Genomic DNA, 16,468 nt, shown 5'->3' on the forward strand with positions numbered 1-16,468 from the left:
TAGCCTTGAGTTAAATCATATTATCCAAGAAATAGACGAATGGGGTTTGATATATATCGCATCAATAACGCACTGTGTGATAAAAATACGATTTATCTTGTTTGAAAACCGTACCTGTTCAAGCACGACATTCTGTCGGATAGGCAAGCCATCTACATTTGATAATGAGGCCAAAGACTTCGTATTCTTTATAGCGTCGCAGGGTACCAATAATAAGAAATTAAAGAAAAGCCAAAGTCATACGCAACAAAATCCATTCTGGAGGTCCCTGATAATCTCTCTACCTCGAGATGAGCGCTTCGAAGCCCTCATTGCGAGCCGCGTGCGATAACTGCTACCAAGCCAAAGTAAAATGCGTTCCAACACCATCTGGATGCCAAAGATGTATTAGCTTGTACTCTCCCTGTTTTCACAGTCCCCCCGGTCGACCGGGTCGAGTTCCAACTGTGAGGAATCCTTCATTCAACCCAGAAGCGTCAACCATGTCCACTCCGAGTCAGGGCAAAGAGGACGATGAGCCTGGCGACTTACATCTATCATTACGGGGCATCATTGGCGACGGTGCTCTTCCTGAAACTGCAACACTCGATACACCATTGAACGGATGGGTCTCTATGGACCCTCCTTCAATCAGTGAGGCACTTTATGGAGAGTCGGTCATCGCGTTTCCCGAGTTCGCAACGAGATTACTACACTCAACGCCCACCGATCGACAATTTGACGATTTTGGCAATGATAAAATATCTTGCGCATGCTTTGGGTCAACTTTACAAGCCTTGGAAAAGGCTCAGAGGACTGATCTACGATCTTTGGGCCTGGATGTCGCACTCCGACATAACAAAGATGCATTGCTCACAGTATGCAACTCGATTAAATGCTCTATTTCGCACGACAGCACTACCCGACTCCTCATTCTAATACTTTTACGAAAATCCCTCAAGCTTTATCAAATACTCTTCCATCTGCGACTCGGTGCGAAGTCCATCAATACACCAGAAATGAATCCCGCGTCAGCCCCATATTCTATACACGTGGCCAATCCCACTTTATCGATTTCACCTACGTCGAGTGGCCAGTCCGATTATTTCAATCTCTTGGTTCATCCACAAGCAGAGAAGCGCCTAGGAAGCCCGCCACAGGCTACTCGACTTACATTGGGCTCGTACCAGTTAGATGAAGCCGATGAAAGGTCGTTGAAAAAGCAAATATTTCTCCTTGACGTTGGAAAGGTTCCTCGATTGTTGGAAAGGCTCGATCAAAGAGCTTGCAGCCTTGATGATACAGACGGGTTAGACCTTTATAATATGATGCGGAGCTCATTGATAGCTGATTTTCGGGTTGTGATGACAGACATTCATTCATAGAATACTAGAGATAAGGTTATAGAATCATAAAGCGATTTTCATGCAATTTCGTATTCTGTATAGGGACCAGAGGTACCCGGTACATTCTGCTATCTATATAAATTTCCGTCTAAGGCAATGTCAGTAAAACATATGTTGATCCCACATGTCGCTATCGAATACCCGTCTAATTCAATTGCCCACAAAAGGATCCGATCTACCCACGTCCGTTCCCACAGTCTCCGGCTCGCAGTTCAGACTTTGCCCGACTTAAATCCATGCTTGAAGAAGCGAGTGGCACTCATAAACGCCCCGGTCGCAAGTAGTACAATACCTGTGAAGATGAGAGTTCCCGTAAAGTCCAAGCGCTCTTCTGGATGACTCTCGCTGGATAGAATCGCACCCGCAATGGGAGAGCCGATCAGCACACCCAATGACCCAACACTGAGAGCCATGCCAACTCGCACACCGATTCGACTGAGGTCCGGTGTTAAACCAACGAGAACGGCTGGTGGTAGCGCCATCAAGCCTCCCGAGAAGAAGGAGTACAGGAAAGAAGTGGCGATGAGATTGGCTTGGCTTTTCACTGACACCCAGGCCAACACGATAATACCAGATATATAGCCACAGGGTACGATGACGTTCAAATTACCGAGTCTATAACCGTTAGTTTTTTGCGGGTCACTCAAAGAGAAATAAAACCATACTTGTCTGCGATAGCATTGGGCAACATTCGTCCGATCATGCCTCCAGCATTCATAATGCTCAGGATATAGAATGACAGCTCGGAGTCGACTCCGATGTTGAGAGCATAGCTTTCTGCGTAGAAAAATGGAATGAAAAACGCGGTGAATCCCAAAGCCAATCCAACTACAAAGGTCGCGTAGGCGGGATCCTTGAACGCTGCAAAGTCTACCAAAGGGCCCGACCGACGAGGCGGCAATCGTGGTCTGAGCAAGGCAAGTCCAATTCCCAGAGTACCGAGCATGATAAATGCCATAGCACGAACAGCCCAAGGGAATCCAACTTGCACAATTAGCCGGCGAACAATGATAGGATACAAAATTCCGCCAACGCTGCTCCCGCTGGCAGCGATTCCAGTTGCGAGACTGCGTCGAGTCGAAAAGTATGTGCCTACCAGGGATATGGCGGGCGTGAAAAGGCATCCAGATCCAAGACCAACGCAAAGGCCTTGAGCGAGGAAAATCTGATAGTACTTTGTGCTCAGTGAGGTCATCATCATCCCAAACACTTCAAGGAAGATACCCAGTGACAAGACCGGGAAGAAGTACCCAGCGTCGAATGCACGTCCGCAGAGAACTCCGATGAAAAGGAGTAAAAAGCCTTGAATGGAACCGATCCATGAGATGGCGGAGGGGGTGGACTCCGGTAGGAGTGTTGTTGTATAGTAGGCTTGGAAAATGCCGAATGAGTTTGCAAGTCCCCTAAATTATCAGCACAATTGGTTTTCAACAACCTTAAGAAGGATATCCCTCTCACCAGGTATTCAAAACAAGCAAGAAGCTTCCTGCTACTTGCAACCAGGCTTTACGCCCGCCATTGGGAGGAGGAGGGACCAATGGAACTGGTGCTGGAATTGAACTGGCTTCTTTTTCTCCTTCTGCGTCAGATGGCTGGGTGCTGTTTGCCTCAGTATCAGGGATTTTAATCGATAGTTTGTCTTCCACAGAGTCGGCCATTTTTTTCTTAATGCTGAATTGCTGTGTTCAGTCGGCGAGTTGAACAGGCGGGATGGGATGGTGAGTTGAACCACGACCCGAAGAAATATATCCAGAAAGGTCGCGCAATTACGTTTTCCAACGCGACAGGGAAATACGATGTCACCAAATGATTGCATGAATGTTATCATCAGGGTCCATCGTCTGCATCAGGAAAAGCCCAAAATAGCATTTGCAGGGATCCCGACTAGAGGAAACTATATCTTATGAATCGCGAGAGGCCAAAGCGAAGCGATCGTCCATTCATTCCTCCATGGGGAATTGTGGCGCTCGAGACAAACACGGCGATAATCACGGCAAAAGAAACAAACATAGTATACTGAGTATACTGAGTATACATCAAGTGAATCCCCGATTAACATGAATTCAATTATTCTGCAATTGTGATCAACATGGCTATCGTGAGAGAACCAACGGTCGGGACATTCCTTCAGGGCAACTGGTCAATTTTATTATTGGTAACTGTCGCTATTACCATTGGCATCCGATTGATCCCTTCGCGGGCCAATGTTCCTGTCTATAGTAGGTATTCGGGCTGGCGAGGTCGCTGGAAGGACTCGCTGCACTATCTTCACGACAGTGCTGGAACCTTGAGAGCTGGCTACGAAAAGGTAACTTCCAAGGATTGTCTCAACAGACTTATACTCACCAGACATCAAATTAGTTCTCTCGTCACGGACAATTCTTTCAACTTCGGACGCCCATCCGCTGGATTGTAGTTGTGCCGCCTAAATTCGTGGATGAAATTCGCACCGCACCGCCAACGCATTTGAGTGCTAAAGAGTCGGCAAACGATGTAAGCAAAGCCACTATTATAAGGGGACTTTATCTCATGAAAGTGTCAGGTGCTTCAAACTAGATACACAGTGTCTCCAATCGTCGAGGCAGAGAAATTTCATTTCCACATTGTCAAGACACATCTCACGCCCAACCTGGAGAACAAAATCGATGATATTCGCGACGAAATCAAATTGTCATTTGGAGACGAGATAGGAAACCCAACCGGTGAGATTCCCAGACCCCGTCAACCAAAGGCCCTTTCTCATCTTTGTGTAGATTGGACGGCGGTCGTGATGTCTAGAGCAGCTCATCGGATCGCAACCCGAACTGCCAATAGACTACTCGTCGGGGCACCGTTGTGTCGGAATGAGGAGTATCTTGATATGTCTATCAAATATACAATAGATGTATTCGGAGGAGCCGACAAGCTTCGCGCCTGGCCTAAGTTCCTTCGCTCAACGGTCACGCAATTTGTGACCAACGTTAAGGAACGGCAGAGGGTAGCTCGAAAATATCTCATCCCGTACATCAAAGCTCGTTTGCAGGAAGAAAGTCGTGGATTACTTGAGAAGCCTCCCGTTGATTCCCTTCAATGGGTCATGGACGCGGCACCAAATTCCAGCGAGAGAGATCCGGAGCGGCTGATGTTTCGTCTACTGCACTTGAATGTGGCGGCAGTGCATACAACAAGTGCCACTTATCTCAACGCGATGTTGGATCTGGCCTTCCATACTGAAATTCATGGAGAGCTTCGAACCGAGATTGATAGCGCAGTCCAGGAGCACGGATGGTCGGGGCGAGCATTGAGTCAAATGCGGAAGCTCGACAGCTTTTTGACTGAAAGCCAGAGGCTCTCTCCTCTTGCCAGCTGTGAGCTTCAAACTTCAGGATCAAACTTCACAGCTAACGCCTTATTTCCTAGCCCAATTGACTCGCGCGGTGATTCAGGATTTCACATTCTCTGACGGCACGACTGTTCCCAAAGGCTCCTATGTTCTAGCACCGATGTATGCGATGTATTTGGATGACGATATCTATCCCAATGCGTCGACCTTTGATGCATTCCGCTTTTCCAAGCTTCGAGAGCAGCCCGGTCACGAAAATCGACACCAGTTTGTGACTACATCTCCGACACATATCAACTTTGGACACGGCAAGGACGCATGTCCTGGACGCTTCTTCGCAGCGCAGGAGATAAAACTATTGTTGGCTCATGCTTTGCAGAGTTACGATATCCGGCTTGAAGATCCAACTAATCTGCCTGAGGGTTCTTGGTATGATCGTTCTCGAAAGCCTAACCAAACCGCGCGTGTTCTTTTCCGCAGTCGTTAAGATTTGTCACCCGATGCTGCTGGTCCTTTTGACGTTATTTTCCTTAGATTGCTTTCAGTGTTTTCCACTTCTAGAGTGATAGTATTCCAAGTTACAGCAAATTGCAACACTATTTTTTCCATGTCATCATGCCATTATGTAGTACGTAGGTCCTAAATGGTATTAGGGGAAACCACTGGCCGACAACACGTGTCTTAGTATGCAATCGACTGAGTATTTCTGTAGGCGAGGTACACCCCAAAATAGAATAGGAAGACCATGCCTGCAGACCTTTGAGCAATAAACTCAGATATCGGCCCCAAGACAACTTCCGAGAACGTACGGATAAGAGTCGAAACGGACGAAGAGTAGGTTCCGATAAACATTAGAGTTTCGGAGGATTTCAACGCCTCGTTTCATCTGTTTTTATTCACCTCATGCTATCCTCCGATACCACCATCAAGCAGTAAAATTGCGCCCCTCTTTCAGACAGAGGCAATGACAAGCGAGGTGTAAGATCGTGCGACACGTGGATGAGGTGATAAGATCTATTTGCAACGAAAGCGCTGTCTACACGACATCTTGCCCCTGCAGATTGGCTTGACGGGTATTCTAGAGCTCATTGTGAAGAACGGAGAGATTGCAATCGAGAGAGCGTATGGCGCAAGGTAGTCCAATGCGCAGAATACGAGATTTCGACTCGACATGAAAATCGAAGCTAAGAGATAACGACGATAGTTGTATCGATGGCTAAGGTTGCTGTTATTCCATTATAAAGCCGTTCGTATGGCCTAGCATCAATTAGGAGCTTGAACTATCAGCATCAATACCCTCATCATATTTTGTACATTGTGCACATCATGCACCGGCCAAATCAAACACAAGAACGTCACCTAGTTCTCCTCGGGGACCAAGTGGGCAATGTTTCTTCGCTGGCGAAGAGACTATTGTTAGACGCTCCTCAGAGTGTTGCTCAGAGCGATTTTGTTCGAGATGCAAGCACCACGCTGAGCCTCTTGAGTGATCGACTTCGTCCGTTTCATCGGGAACACCTACCACGTTTTGACACTGTCCATAACCTCGCCACTATATATCATCAAAGCAATGGAGCTTGTCATCCCGCTATCTCCAGTACTCTTCTGGCGGTTGTTCAATTCTTGCAACTATTCCGATATTACGAAGCAAGGGCTCGTCAACCCGAAAATCACGACGAAATCTCGGTCGTTGGTCTCTGCACCGGATCCCTGGTCGCGGCAGCATACGCCTGCTGCGCATCTCTTGATGATCTCAAAGCTCTGGCTGTGCCTACAGTTTCCATCGCCTTTCAGATGGGGTTGCAGGTAGCAACTGCCAGCAGTATGCTGCACGAGCAGGGCGCAACACTGGAAAGCTGGTCAACGGCCATCTCGAAAATAAGCGAGGATGAAGTACTTTCAGCTCTTAAGGTTTATGATGCTGGTGGTATTTTGTCTCTCCGCCACCGATGCTTTATCAGTGCCATTGGCCTGAACGGTGTTACAGTCAGTGGATCACCACCTGCCTTGCGTCGGTTCACGGAAAGCTTGACCGAGTCCGATCCTAGCAAGAGGATGAGAGAACTCCCGATCTACGGAGCATACCATGCTTCACATATACACGGTGTTTTGGATTTTCCCAGTTTCCTCAACCGAGCGGGTGTCAACCCGGAGTTTTTGGCTAGCTTTCCAACGCGGAAGACTCTTCTTTGTCCTTTGACAGGAAGGCCGGTCGATGCTCCAAACTCTCTCGGTTTATTTAAGAGTGTTGTACATCACACGTTGCAAGCACCATTGCGCTTCGACCTGGTGGTTGACGAGTTCGTCACTCAAATCCAAGCAAACGGCACCGCCTCCGTCGCGTTGCATGTGGTCGGACCAACTACAGCGGCTGAGGGCCTTGCATCGGCACTTAGGTCGAGAACGGAAGCAGCCGTCGTCACTCGGGATTTGATCACTCTTGATTCTCGGAAGGACCAGTTCCAGCCATCGGGAGCATACAACAATGCCCCCCTTGCTATTGTTGGTGTGTCGGGTCGATTTCCCGGTGCGGAAAGTGCTGAAGAGCTGTGGAGTGTTTTGGAGGCCGGTCTTGACATGCATCGAGTGGTAAGCACAGCTCGCCGTCGGTCGCATTGATGAGGTATTGATGAGTCAAATTAGATTCCTAAAGACCGCTTCGATGCTGAGAAGCATGTAGACCCGAACGGTAAGGCAAAGAACACCAGTTGGACACCATACGGCTGCTTCATTGACCGACCTGGAGACTTCGATCCTCGATTTTTCAACATGTCCCCGAAAGAAGCTCTGCAGACAGATCCCATGCAACGGCTGGCTCTTGTCACAGCTTATGAGGCATTGGAAATGTCCGGATATGTTCCCAACAGAACACGATCAACGGCTTTGAATCGCATTGGAACCTTCTATGGCCAAACTAGCGATGACTACCGGGATGTGAACTCATCGCAAGATATTGGAACTTATTTCATCACTGGTGGAATCCGCGCATTTGGACCTGTAGGTGTCCGAATACTTATTCCTTGCTTCAACATTTCAAGACGGCTCACTCTTTCAGGGACGAATCAATTACTATTTCAAATTCGAGGGCCCGAGCTTCAATGTCGATACTGCCTGTTCTTCCAGCTTGGCCGCAATTCAGCTTGGATGTACGTCTCTCTGGAGCGGTGATTGTGACACAGCAGTAGCCGGTGGATTGAGCGTGCTCACATCGCCCGACCTATTCTCGGGCTTAAGTCGAGGCCAGTTTCTCTCGAAGACCGGGTCATGCAAGACATTTGACAATGATGCCGACGGCTATTGTCGCGCAGATGGTGTCGGAACAGTTATCATTAAACGGCTTTGTGATGCTGAGCTTGACAATGACAATGTTCTCGCCGTTATTCTTGGTGCTGCTACAAACCATTCCGCACAGGCAATCAGCATTACGCACCCACATGCCGAAACACAGTCTAAGTTGTATCGTGAGATTCTGCAGCAGTCAGGTGTGGACCCCTTTGACGTTGGCTATGTTGAGATGCATGGCACTGGGACGCAGGCCGGTGATGGAACAGAGATGCGCTCAGTGACGGATGTATTTGCTCCTGCTCATCCTTCCCGACCTGCTAATAATCCATTGTACGTGGGAGCTATCAAGGTAAGCCGATCCAATTTTCATCGTGGTGGTTCAATCTGATACTAACTCCGTAATTCAGGCGAACATAGGGCATGGAGAAGCTGTAAGCACTGCGCTATCCCCCTATTTCTAGTTTGAGAAAAGCTAATTTGACTACAGTCATCTGGAGTCGCATCTTTGATAAAGTCCATACTGATGTTCAAGAAAGGGGTTATTCCACCCCATGTTGGGATTAAAAATGAGATCAACAAAGGCTTTCCAGATCTCGAAGCAAGAAAGTAAGACTTTCGATAACATATTCACACGGCAATCTCTGACTTTTCTGACAGTGTCCGAATCGCTACGGCCAAAACCCCTTTGCCGGCACCTAGAGGTCCGAAGCGAACGGTGCTCGTCAATAATTTCAGCGCCGCTGTAAGTTCTTCTACTGAGATTCAGAAAGAGTCACATTTGCTGACCACAAAATTAAATAGGGTGGCAATACTGCGCTGTTGATCCAAGAGCCCCCTACGCCCGGTGCCCGCGAGGAAGAGGACCTTCGTCCCTCGCACGCAGTCACGGTCTCCGGGCATACAGCGTTGGCATTGAAGAACAACCTGGAAAGACTGATTGCATACACCTTCAGCAACCCAGATATTTCGCCAGGAGACTTGAGCTATACGACAACCGCTCGTCGAACCCATTATCCTTTTCGAGTAACAGTCGCCGAGCCGACAATTGAAGGGATCCGAGCGGCTCTGCAAAAGAAACAGGGACTGGAGCCATATAACTCACTTCTGTCGAGCCACAAACGCTCAGTGATCTTTTCCTTCACCGGCCAGGGTGCAACCTATGCTGCCCTGGCTCAGGAGCTGCACGCAAAATCGACTCAATTCCGCGCTGATATCTCGCTATTCGACGGGATTGCAAGGCAGCAAGGATACCCGTCTTTTATTCCCCTGGTTGATGGGACGGTCTCCGATATCAATCAGCTATCGGCTATTCAGACTCAGGTCGGGCTAGTGTCCATTCAAATGGCCCTCTCTCGTTTATGGCGCTCATGGGGAGTAAAGCCCACTGCAGTCATCGGTCACAGCCTCGGTGAGTACGCGGCTCTTCAAGTGGCTGGCGTCCTTTCTATCAGCGATGCCATTTTCCTCGTTGGCCACCGGGCGCGTCTGCTAGAGACTCACTGTCAGCCGTATACCCATTCTATGCTAGCCGTATCAGAATCATCTGCTGTTGTTGGGGAACTGCTGTCTACTTTCCCCGAGGAAGTCGAAATTGCTTGCTCCAACAGTCCGCGGGAAACCGTCTTTGCCGGCAGAAGAGAGGTGATCGATAAGCTGGAGGTGCATTTATCTGGAGCAAAGATTCGTTGTACTAAGCTGCAAGTTCCGTTTGCGTTCCACACGGCCCAGGTCGATCCCATTCTTGATAACCTAGAAGAGGTAGCCAAGGCGATTAATTTCGGTGCACCGCAAATTACTATCTTGAGCTCTTATGTTGGCCGTCCACTCGCTGCAGAGGAACGAATTGATGCAAATTATATTCGCCAACACTGCCGGCACACGGTACAATTTGCCAATGCTGTGCAGTCATCACAAGATCAGGGCCTGGTTAATGAAGCCTCGGTGTTCATTGAGATCGGCCCACATCCAATTTGTCTGGGCATGATTCGAGGCATATTGGGCGACACACATCTCAAGGTTCCAACATTGAAGCGGAAGGAGAAGCCATGGAAAGTGATCGTGAGCGGTCTAGCTTCTTTGCATGACCAGGGCTTCTCGATAAATTGGACCGAGTATCACCGCGATTTCGACCACACACATCGGCTTCTCTCTCTTCCTTCCTATGCCTTTGACAACAAACGATACTGGCAGGAATACCGGAATGACTGGACGCTGCGCAAAGGGGATGCTTTACCCACCATTCAACCCTCCGACCACAAAGTTGAACCATCTGCAAAGAAGCTGACAAGCTCTGTCCATCGGGTCGTGGAAGAGAACTACAGTGGTTCTGATCCGATCGCGGTTTTCGAAACGGATCTCTGGGATTCCCAAATCTATGCCGCCGTTAGTGGACATCGTGTTAATGGTTCCGCTCTTTGTCCATCGGTCAGCCAATCCTCGCTTTGAACAAGACCCCAAACAAATGACAATTGCTAATACATATGTATAGTCTATCTACGCAGATGTTGCCCAGACCATCGCCCATCACATCCAGCAGCAGATTCAAGCCGGTATTAAATTGCCTGGCCTAAACGTCACTGGTATGGAGGTAACACAGCCATTGATTATCAAGTCTCCCAGACAGCACGAGAATCGTATCTTGCGGGTCATTGCGCACGTCGACAAAACCTCACAACAAGTACGTCTCGAATATAATTCTATTACACAAGGGCAAAAGGTAGCAACCAGGCATGCCAATTGTGTTGTCGAGTATGGCTCGCCAGAGAAGTGGCTTCGACGTTGGTCGCATAGCCTTCACTTGGTACAAGGACACATCAAGGAACTGGAAACCAAGGCAAATCTGGGAGAAATCAGTAAAGTTACCAGTCGCTTGGCCTATCGACTTTTCAGCAGCCTGGTGGACTATGCGCCTGAGTACCAACGAATGAGTCAGGTTCTCCTGGCGAGCAATCTTTATGAGGCTTCCGCCACGGTCAGCCTGGATGAGCGAGGCGATGACGCCTCGTTCCAATGCAGTCCTTACTGGATTGATTCTTTGGCTCACCTGTCAGGCTTTGTCATGAATGGAAATGAGAACATCAACTACCAAGATGCTGTTTACATATCTCATGGATGGGAGAGTATGCGCTTTGCCCAGAAGCTCATTTCTGGTGGTCAATATCAAACCTACGTTCGAATGTTACCGGTTGATAAAACAATGTTTGGAGGTGACGTCTGGATTTTGCACGAGGGAGAAATTGTCGGTGTGATCGAAGATCTTCGATTCCAACGCGTTCCACGAAGCATTCTTGATATGCTTCTCCCGCCGGTTAGAGTAAATGCCGCCAAAGAGACCGCCAAACAAGTCGCACCGAACAAGAAACATTCGCAACCGGTTATTCCAAAGGCTCAAGCTCCACCCACGCAGGTCAATAGCAACACAACCGAAGAAGTCAAACGACAATCTGAACAGTCAGCTAACTCCCTGCTCGACTTGATCGCCGGAGAGCTTGGTCTAGCGGCATCCGAAATATCTCCCAAAGATAACCTGAGTGAGCTCGGAGTTGACTCCCTCATGGCTTTGATTCTGGTAAGCCGACTTCGCGAGGAGATGGACCTTGATATTACTCACAGCAAGTTTCTTGAACTTTCTACCATCTCTCAACTTTTGGATTCTTTGAATGAGGTGCCACATGCTGTCGCGAACGATATAGTGGGCGAGGGCCGCTCGAATGATCAAGCTGCTGCTCACTACAGCTCGTCTCCAAGTTCAGGGTCTTCTTTTGTTGAGGTCATCACACCAGACAGCTCAGCCGAGGATACCTTACATCTCGTGAGACATATCATCCTGGAGGAGACCGGTCTCGCTGAGGATGAGCTAGAAGTAACAGCAGACCTTGCCTCTTTGGGGATCGATTCTTTGATGAGCTTGACTGTCCTGGGAAAGCTCCGAGAAGAGGGCGTTGAGCTCCCTATGGACTTCTTCCTCCATCATACCACAATGGACGAAGTTTCGCAAGCTCTGGTTAGCGGCAACAATGATCTACGGCCCGAAGACATTTTACCCTCCACTAAGGAGAGAGGTCCTGAAGCAAAGTCTATCCTTCTCCAGAAACGGTCTAACCCAACAAGCAGCAAAACACTTTTTCTGTTTCCCGATGGCTCAGGGTCCCCGGCATCCTATGCAGGGCTACAACAGCTTCACGCGGACTTTGAGATTTACGGTCTAGTCTGCCCCTTCGTCAACGACCCGGGTAGCTACACCGGTGGTATCGAGGATGTCGTCAGAATATATCTGTCTGCAATCAAAAACCACAGTCCTTCAGGTCCGTACCATCTTGGCGGCTGGTCCGTTGGTGGTGTTCTTGCGTATGAAGCATCCAAACAGCTCATCGACGCCGGCGAGAAGGTTCATGACCTGGTCCTTATCGATGCGCCATGTCCCACAGTGCTAGCTCCCATGTCTTACACTCTCATCGAGTTTTTAAACTCCATCGGCGTTCTGGGCGGAACACAAACCGATGACGCCGCACTTCCAAATTCAAAGCGCCAACTTCTGCTTGACCACTTTGATGCAACTGTCAAGAATTTAGGTACCTACGATCCAGCCCGTTCTCCAATATCGGCTGGTTCATCACCCCGTACATCCATTATATGGGCTCAGGAAGGTGTGTGTGATGGATTGAATGACCCAAGGCGGAGGGAAAACCCTTCACTGGCCGCCGATGCCACTGCGAGCTGGATTCTAGACAAACGCACTGATTCCGGCCCCCGAGGATGGGAATCGCTTATATCGACCAACCATATTTTTTCCTTTTCCGTCCCTGGAAATCATTTCAGCATGATGCAACCCTCAAATGCGAGTATCCTCCCTTTCCCAGTACTTATTTGGAGAAAACTCTTTGTCATCTTCCCAATACTGACTTACGGGTTTGCAGATTGGAGAGCTCTCCAAGAAGCTAAAGTTTATTCTAGCTTCCGCCAAATAGCACATGCCGGTCATCTGTTATTTCTAACAGATTGGATTATTTGGGGAACTTGGGTGTCAGAGATAGTTTGATTTTACTTTTCTATGGATTTCGTTTTCTTGAATAATGTCGCTATTTTAACTCAAATTCAGGCATTTCCTATAGTCTGACTAGAAGTCTTTCTTGCGTTAACAAGCAAAGAATACACAATACTAGTATATGCGACACGTATTGTTACAATGCCTCGCCAAGACATATCAGTTTCTATGCTAATCTTAAGCTCGATTGAAATTAAACTACATCAGGTACTCTGTGTCTGCTTTACCAGTTACCTGTAACAGGAAACGCACGATCTCATTTTATTCATTGATCCAACCACATTCTTCTTCTTCTGACTTTTCTTTCCCCTTCCTTCACAATGTTGAAAGAGACCCAAACGGCACAGCCATAATTTGATGTGTAGACACCGGGTCTTCCAAAGGCATGCTCACTTTACTCTCTTGTGGGGTCGATCCAAATAGATATTTGTAGCTGAGCCATAGCCACCGGCCCAGATGGACAACCGCACTCGAGCAAGCTGTGAGAAACCATCACTACGACGTCGTCAAAGTGCTCTTGGATAATGGAGCTTACGTGGCAAAACTGAAGTTTGAGTGAGACGTTTCGCCAAAGGATGATAACAAACGCGATTCAGAATATTACCTTAATGCCGCTACACTTGCTGGAAATTTCAGGATGGCAAGACTTCATCTTGAGCGTGGGGCGAGAATAGGAAAGTCCAGCATTCCCAATCTGATGCAGCAATCTTGTGTTTAATCTCAAACCATGCTCATCAGAAAAAAAGGCCGCAGATATCATCGACTTTCTGTCTGTCCTGGAGCTTTTGATACGTCATTGCGCTGGTTCGAATGATGGAAAGCACATAGACCATGTTCTGCATCAGGTAATGAGCAATGACTATTGCCTATACCACAGTTTGAAAACGGGTATTCTCAACCTTATTTTGTTTTGTGGTGCTACTCCAAATTCCACGCCACCACATGGAGAAACGCCCCTTTGCCGTGCATTCGCCATTGCCTGGAGAAACGATCAAATGGCTAGAAGGCTTATTCAACTGCTACTGGACCATCCTCTGCCAGCCTGACGGAAGTGCGTGTGGAGATACGGAGAGGGTGTTCGCGCCTGATGCTGACTGGCCATTATAGTGTCCGCCATCGAGAAGTCCCGAAGAAATGATGATGGTCTTGTCCAATATTTGCTCGATCGTAACGTCGACAAGCAGCCCAAAAATGTCGGTCTTGAGCCATTTGCTATGACGGCAAAGTTTTCTAAACAGCGGCTTCAGTCTTCTAAAAAGTGGTCCTGGGAGCGTTTGGATTTCTCCACTGTTTGCACATCTCCACTTGAAGCTGTAATTTGTTTCCTGGACTTTCCAAAGAGCCTTTCATTTGCAAAGCTTTTGATTGAACGAGGAGCAATAATCGGAGACCTTGAACTTACAAGAGCAGTCAAGGAGTATCGATGCTGTCCGGAACATTTTGAAATTCTTCAACTGTTTTTGGACAATTTGTCACGGCAGCCCTGTGCTGTCCCAAATGCCTTCGAGAAGGCTTTGCAATACGATCACATTGTCTTTCTTGTGCGGCGCTTTTTAGATATTGGTCTTGATCCCGGATGCAAAGTTGTTGCCAACGGATCCTCGGACAGTATTTTCCTGTACCAACTGCACGGAACCATTGAGTACGAAGTTCTCGATTCTATCCTTGAGAGAGCAGTCATTTGGCGCGATGGTACGTCACTCGGGTTTCTTCTACATTCCAGAACATGGACTGCGGTTGAGAAAGGACGAGCACTCACCAGAGCCCTGAGTTACGGGCGCAAAGCCCTGGTGCAGGATTTATTGGATGCCGGTGCGGACGTGAATCAGGCGGTCCAGACCACGATTGACTGTTATCCGCCACTTTGGCTCGCGGTTGAAAGGCAGGATATCTCTCTAACACGGCATCTGGTTGACCTCCGTGCTGATGTAGAATGGAGCATCTTGTGGAACAAAACGTGGGCAAAATGGTAAAGAACAAACAATACTCTGCACTGCAGTGAGAACCAGAAACAGGCACATTGTAAAGGTTCTTCTTGACGCAGGGGCAGACATCAACCGACCAGCCTCGTCTCAGTATGGAAGAACGGCATTACAAGACGCGGTGGAAGATGGAAGTTTTCAAATAGTGGACATCCTATTGGATGCTGGAGCGGATCCTAACCAGTGTGCGGCTGAGTTTTGGGGGCGGAACAGCGCTCCAATTTGCTGCAATCAAAGGATATATCGGTATTGCTCGCAAACTGCTTGCAAAGGGAGCAGATGTCAACGCAAAAAAGTCTTTGCGAAATGGCAGAACAGCGTTGGAGGGTGCTGCGGAACATGGTCGCATTGATATGCTACAGCTGCTTCTGAATGAAGGCGCATCAATTGAGGGAAATGGCCGGCACCAATACATCCGAGCAATCAAATTGGCAGAAGATAATGCTGAATTCGGTGCAGCAAAGCTACTCAGAGACCATGGGGGTTGGACTGAGTGGGACGCAAGGCAATATGAGCATGAGAAGTTTGATTTTGATGAGAACATCTGGGACTCTCCGATGTCAATTCCGCACGACACGAGAACAGAGCAAGATCAGACATCACCGCTATAAAGCAATACAGGATGTCTAAATGCCATCTAACTCGGACCAAACGTTCCAAGTTTTTCTCAAGCCCTGCCGCTAGAGGATCCGTGATATTGTCACCACCCTCTCACCCCGTTCTCAACTCTATACCTCATTCTCTAAAATTCACACCTATATCACCCACACCCGCCCCAAGTCAAATTCAATAGCCATATTAACCGTCTAAGGAGCTTCAAGAATCGGCTGCGTAGATTAAGTGGCTTTTGTACGGCTGAGCGGGCAGGAAGCCCTGTTCTCTACACCCTGCGGTCGTATGTACTAGTTATAGTGTTAAAGGGGATGATACACTAAGAGATACACAACAGGGGCTAGCAACAGTAGACTGAAATTGCCTAGTAGCTAGGTAGTGTTTACTAGGCGAGGATTAGGTGGGAGCCGCTTTTCGGTCACATAATAGGTGAATACGCACCCGTTAGCCGCTAACCGCGACCATTTGTCGCTTTGCTTTCTCCCTCTTTTGGCTCTGCCTTTTTCTATTGCTCTGTAGTACTGATATCGGACTCTTCCGAATTGAAAGCACTACTCTTGCATCGCCTACATGGCTAGTATGACGTTCTTTTAGGGCATGAGCTGCCTGATACTTTTCCGTTTCATTACGTTGTACGAACCACATTCATTCAGATCAGCGATTCACAAGATCTCCATGCAGGGCTGAACGATCATCTGCCCACGGAGATACAGTGACGTCCCCGCATAGGCCCCCAAGTATCACAGCCACTTTTTTTTAGCCCCCTATGACGAAGCCAAGACTCGGGCAAAAGCAGGCCGTGTGAGTCAAATTCATATAAATCAATCACTCCAGTACA

At 48.2% G+C, this 16,468-nt stretch overlaps 5 protein-coding genes across 5 annotated transcripts; 4 read left to right on the forward strand and 1 right to left on the reverse strand.

The window, feature by feature from the left end:
* Nucleotides 1-482: 482 nt before the first annotated feature.
* PENARI_c012G05352 (uncharacterized protein) lies at nt 483-874 on the forward strand (the record flags this gene model as incomplete). Its single annotated transcript, XM_022632907.1, has 2 exons — nt 483-673; nt 859-874. 2 exons carry the CDS (start codon nt 483-485, stop codon nt 872-874), a joined length of 207 nt encoding a protein of 68 aa, XP_022487349.1.
* Nucleotides 875-1,597: 723 nt separating this feature from the next.
* Nucleotides 1,598-3,043, reverse strand: PENARI_c012G08788 (uncharacterized protein; the record flags this gene model as incomplete). The annotated part of the gene is made up of 3 exons (XM_022632997.1): nt 1,598-2,000; nt 2,051-2,788; nt 2,844-3,043. The coding sequence occupies 3 exons, from the start codon at nt 3,041-3,043 to the stop codon at nt 1,598-1,600; spliced, it is 1,341 nt and encodes a 446-aa protein (XP_022487328.1).
* Nucleotides 3,044-3,474: 431 nt separating this feature from the next.
* Nucleotides 3,475-5,194, forward strand: PENARI_c012G02692 (cytochrome P450; the record flags this gene model as incomplete). Its single annotated transcript, XM_022632843.1, has 4 exons — nt 3,475-3,693; nt 3,747-3,878; nt 3,928-4,732; nt 4,785-5,194. The coding sequence occupies 4 exons, from the start codon at nt 3,475-3,477 to the stop codon at nt 5,192-5,194; spliced, it is 1,566 nt and encodes a 521-aa protein (XP_022487240.1).
* Nucleotides 5,195-6,033: 839 nt separating this feature from the next.
* On the forward strand, nt 6,034-12,959 carry PENARI_c012G06693 (type I polyketide synthase; the record flags this gene model as incomplete). The annotated part of the gene is made up of 9 exons (XM_022632946.1): nt 6,034-7,296; nt 7,351-7,704; nt 7,763-8,341; nt 8,400-8,423; nt 8,480-8,598; nt 8,650-8,734; nt 8,794-10,374; nt 10,481-12,850; nt 12,909-12,959. 9 exons carry the CDS (start codon nt 6,034-6,036, stop codon nt 12,957-12,959), a joined length of 6,426 nt encoding a protein of 2,141 aa, XP_022487154.1.
* A 1,019-nt stretch (nt 12,960-13,978) lies between these two features.
* On the forward strand, nt 13,979-15,629 carry PENARI_c012G01603 (ankyrin repeat domain-containing protein; the record flags this gene model as incomplete). The annotated part of the gene is made up of 5 exons (XM_022632814.1): nt 13,979-14,087; nt 14,144-14,728; nt 14,783-14,993; nt 15,052-15,111; nt 15,203-15,629. 5 exons carry the CDS (start codon nt 13,979-13,981, stop codon nt 15,627-15,629), a joined length of 1,392 nt encoding a protein of 463 aa, XP_022487299.1.
* Nucleotides 15,630-16,468: the final 839 nt, after the last annotated feature.

This window comes from Penicillium arizonense, assembly GCF_001773325.1.
Source record: "Penicillium arizonense strain CBS 141311 chromosome Unknown PENARI_contig012, whole genome shotgun sequence".
NCBI lineage: Eukaryota > Fungi > Ascomycota > Eurotiomycetes > Eurotiales > Aspergillaceae > Penicillium > Penicillium arizonense.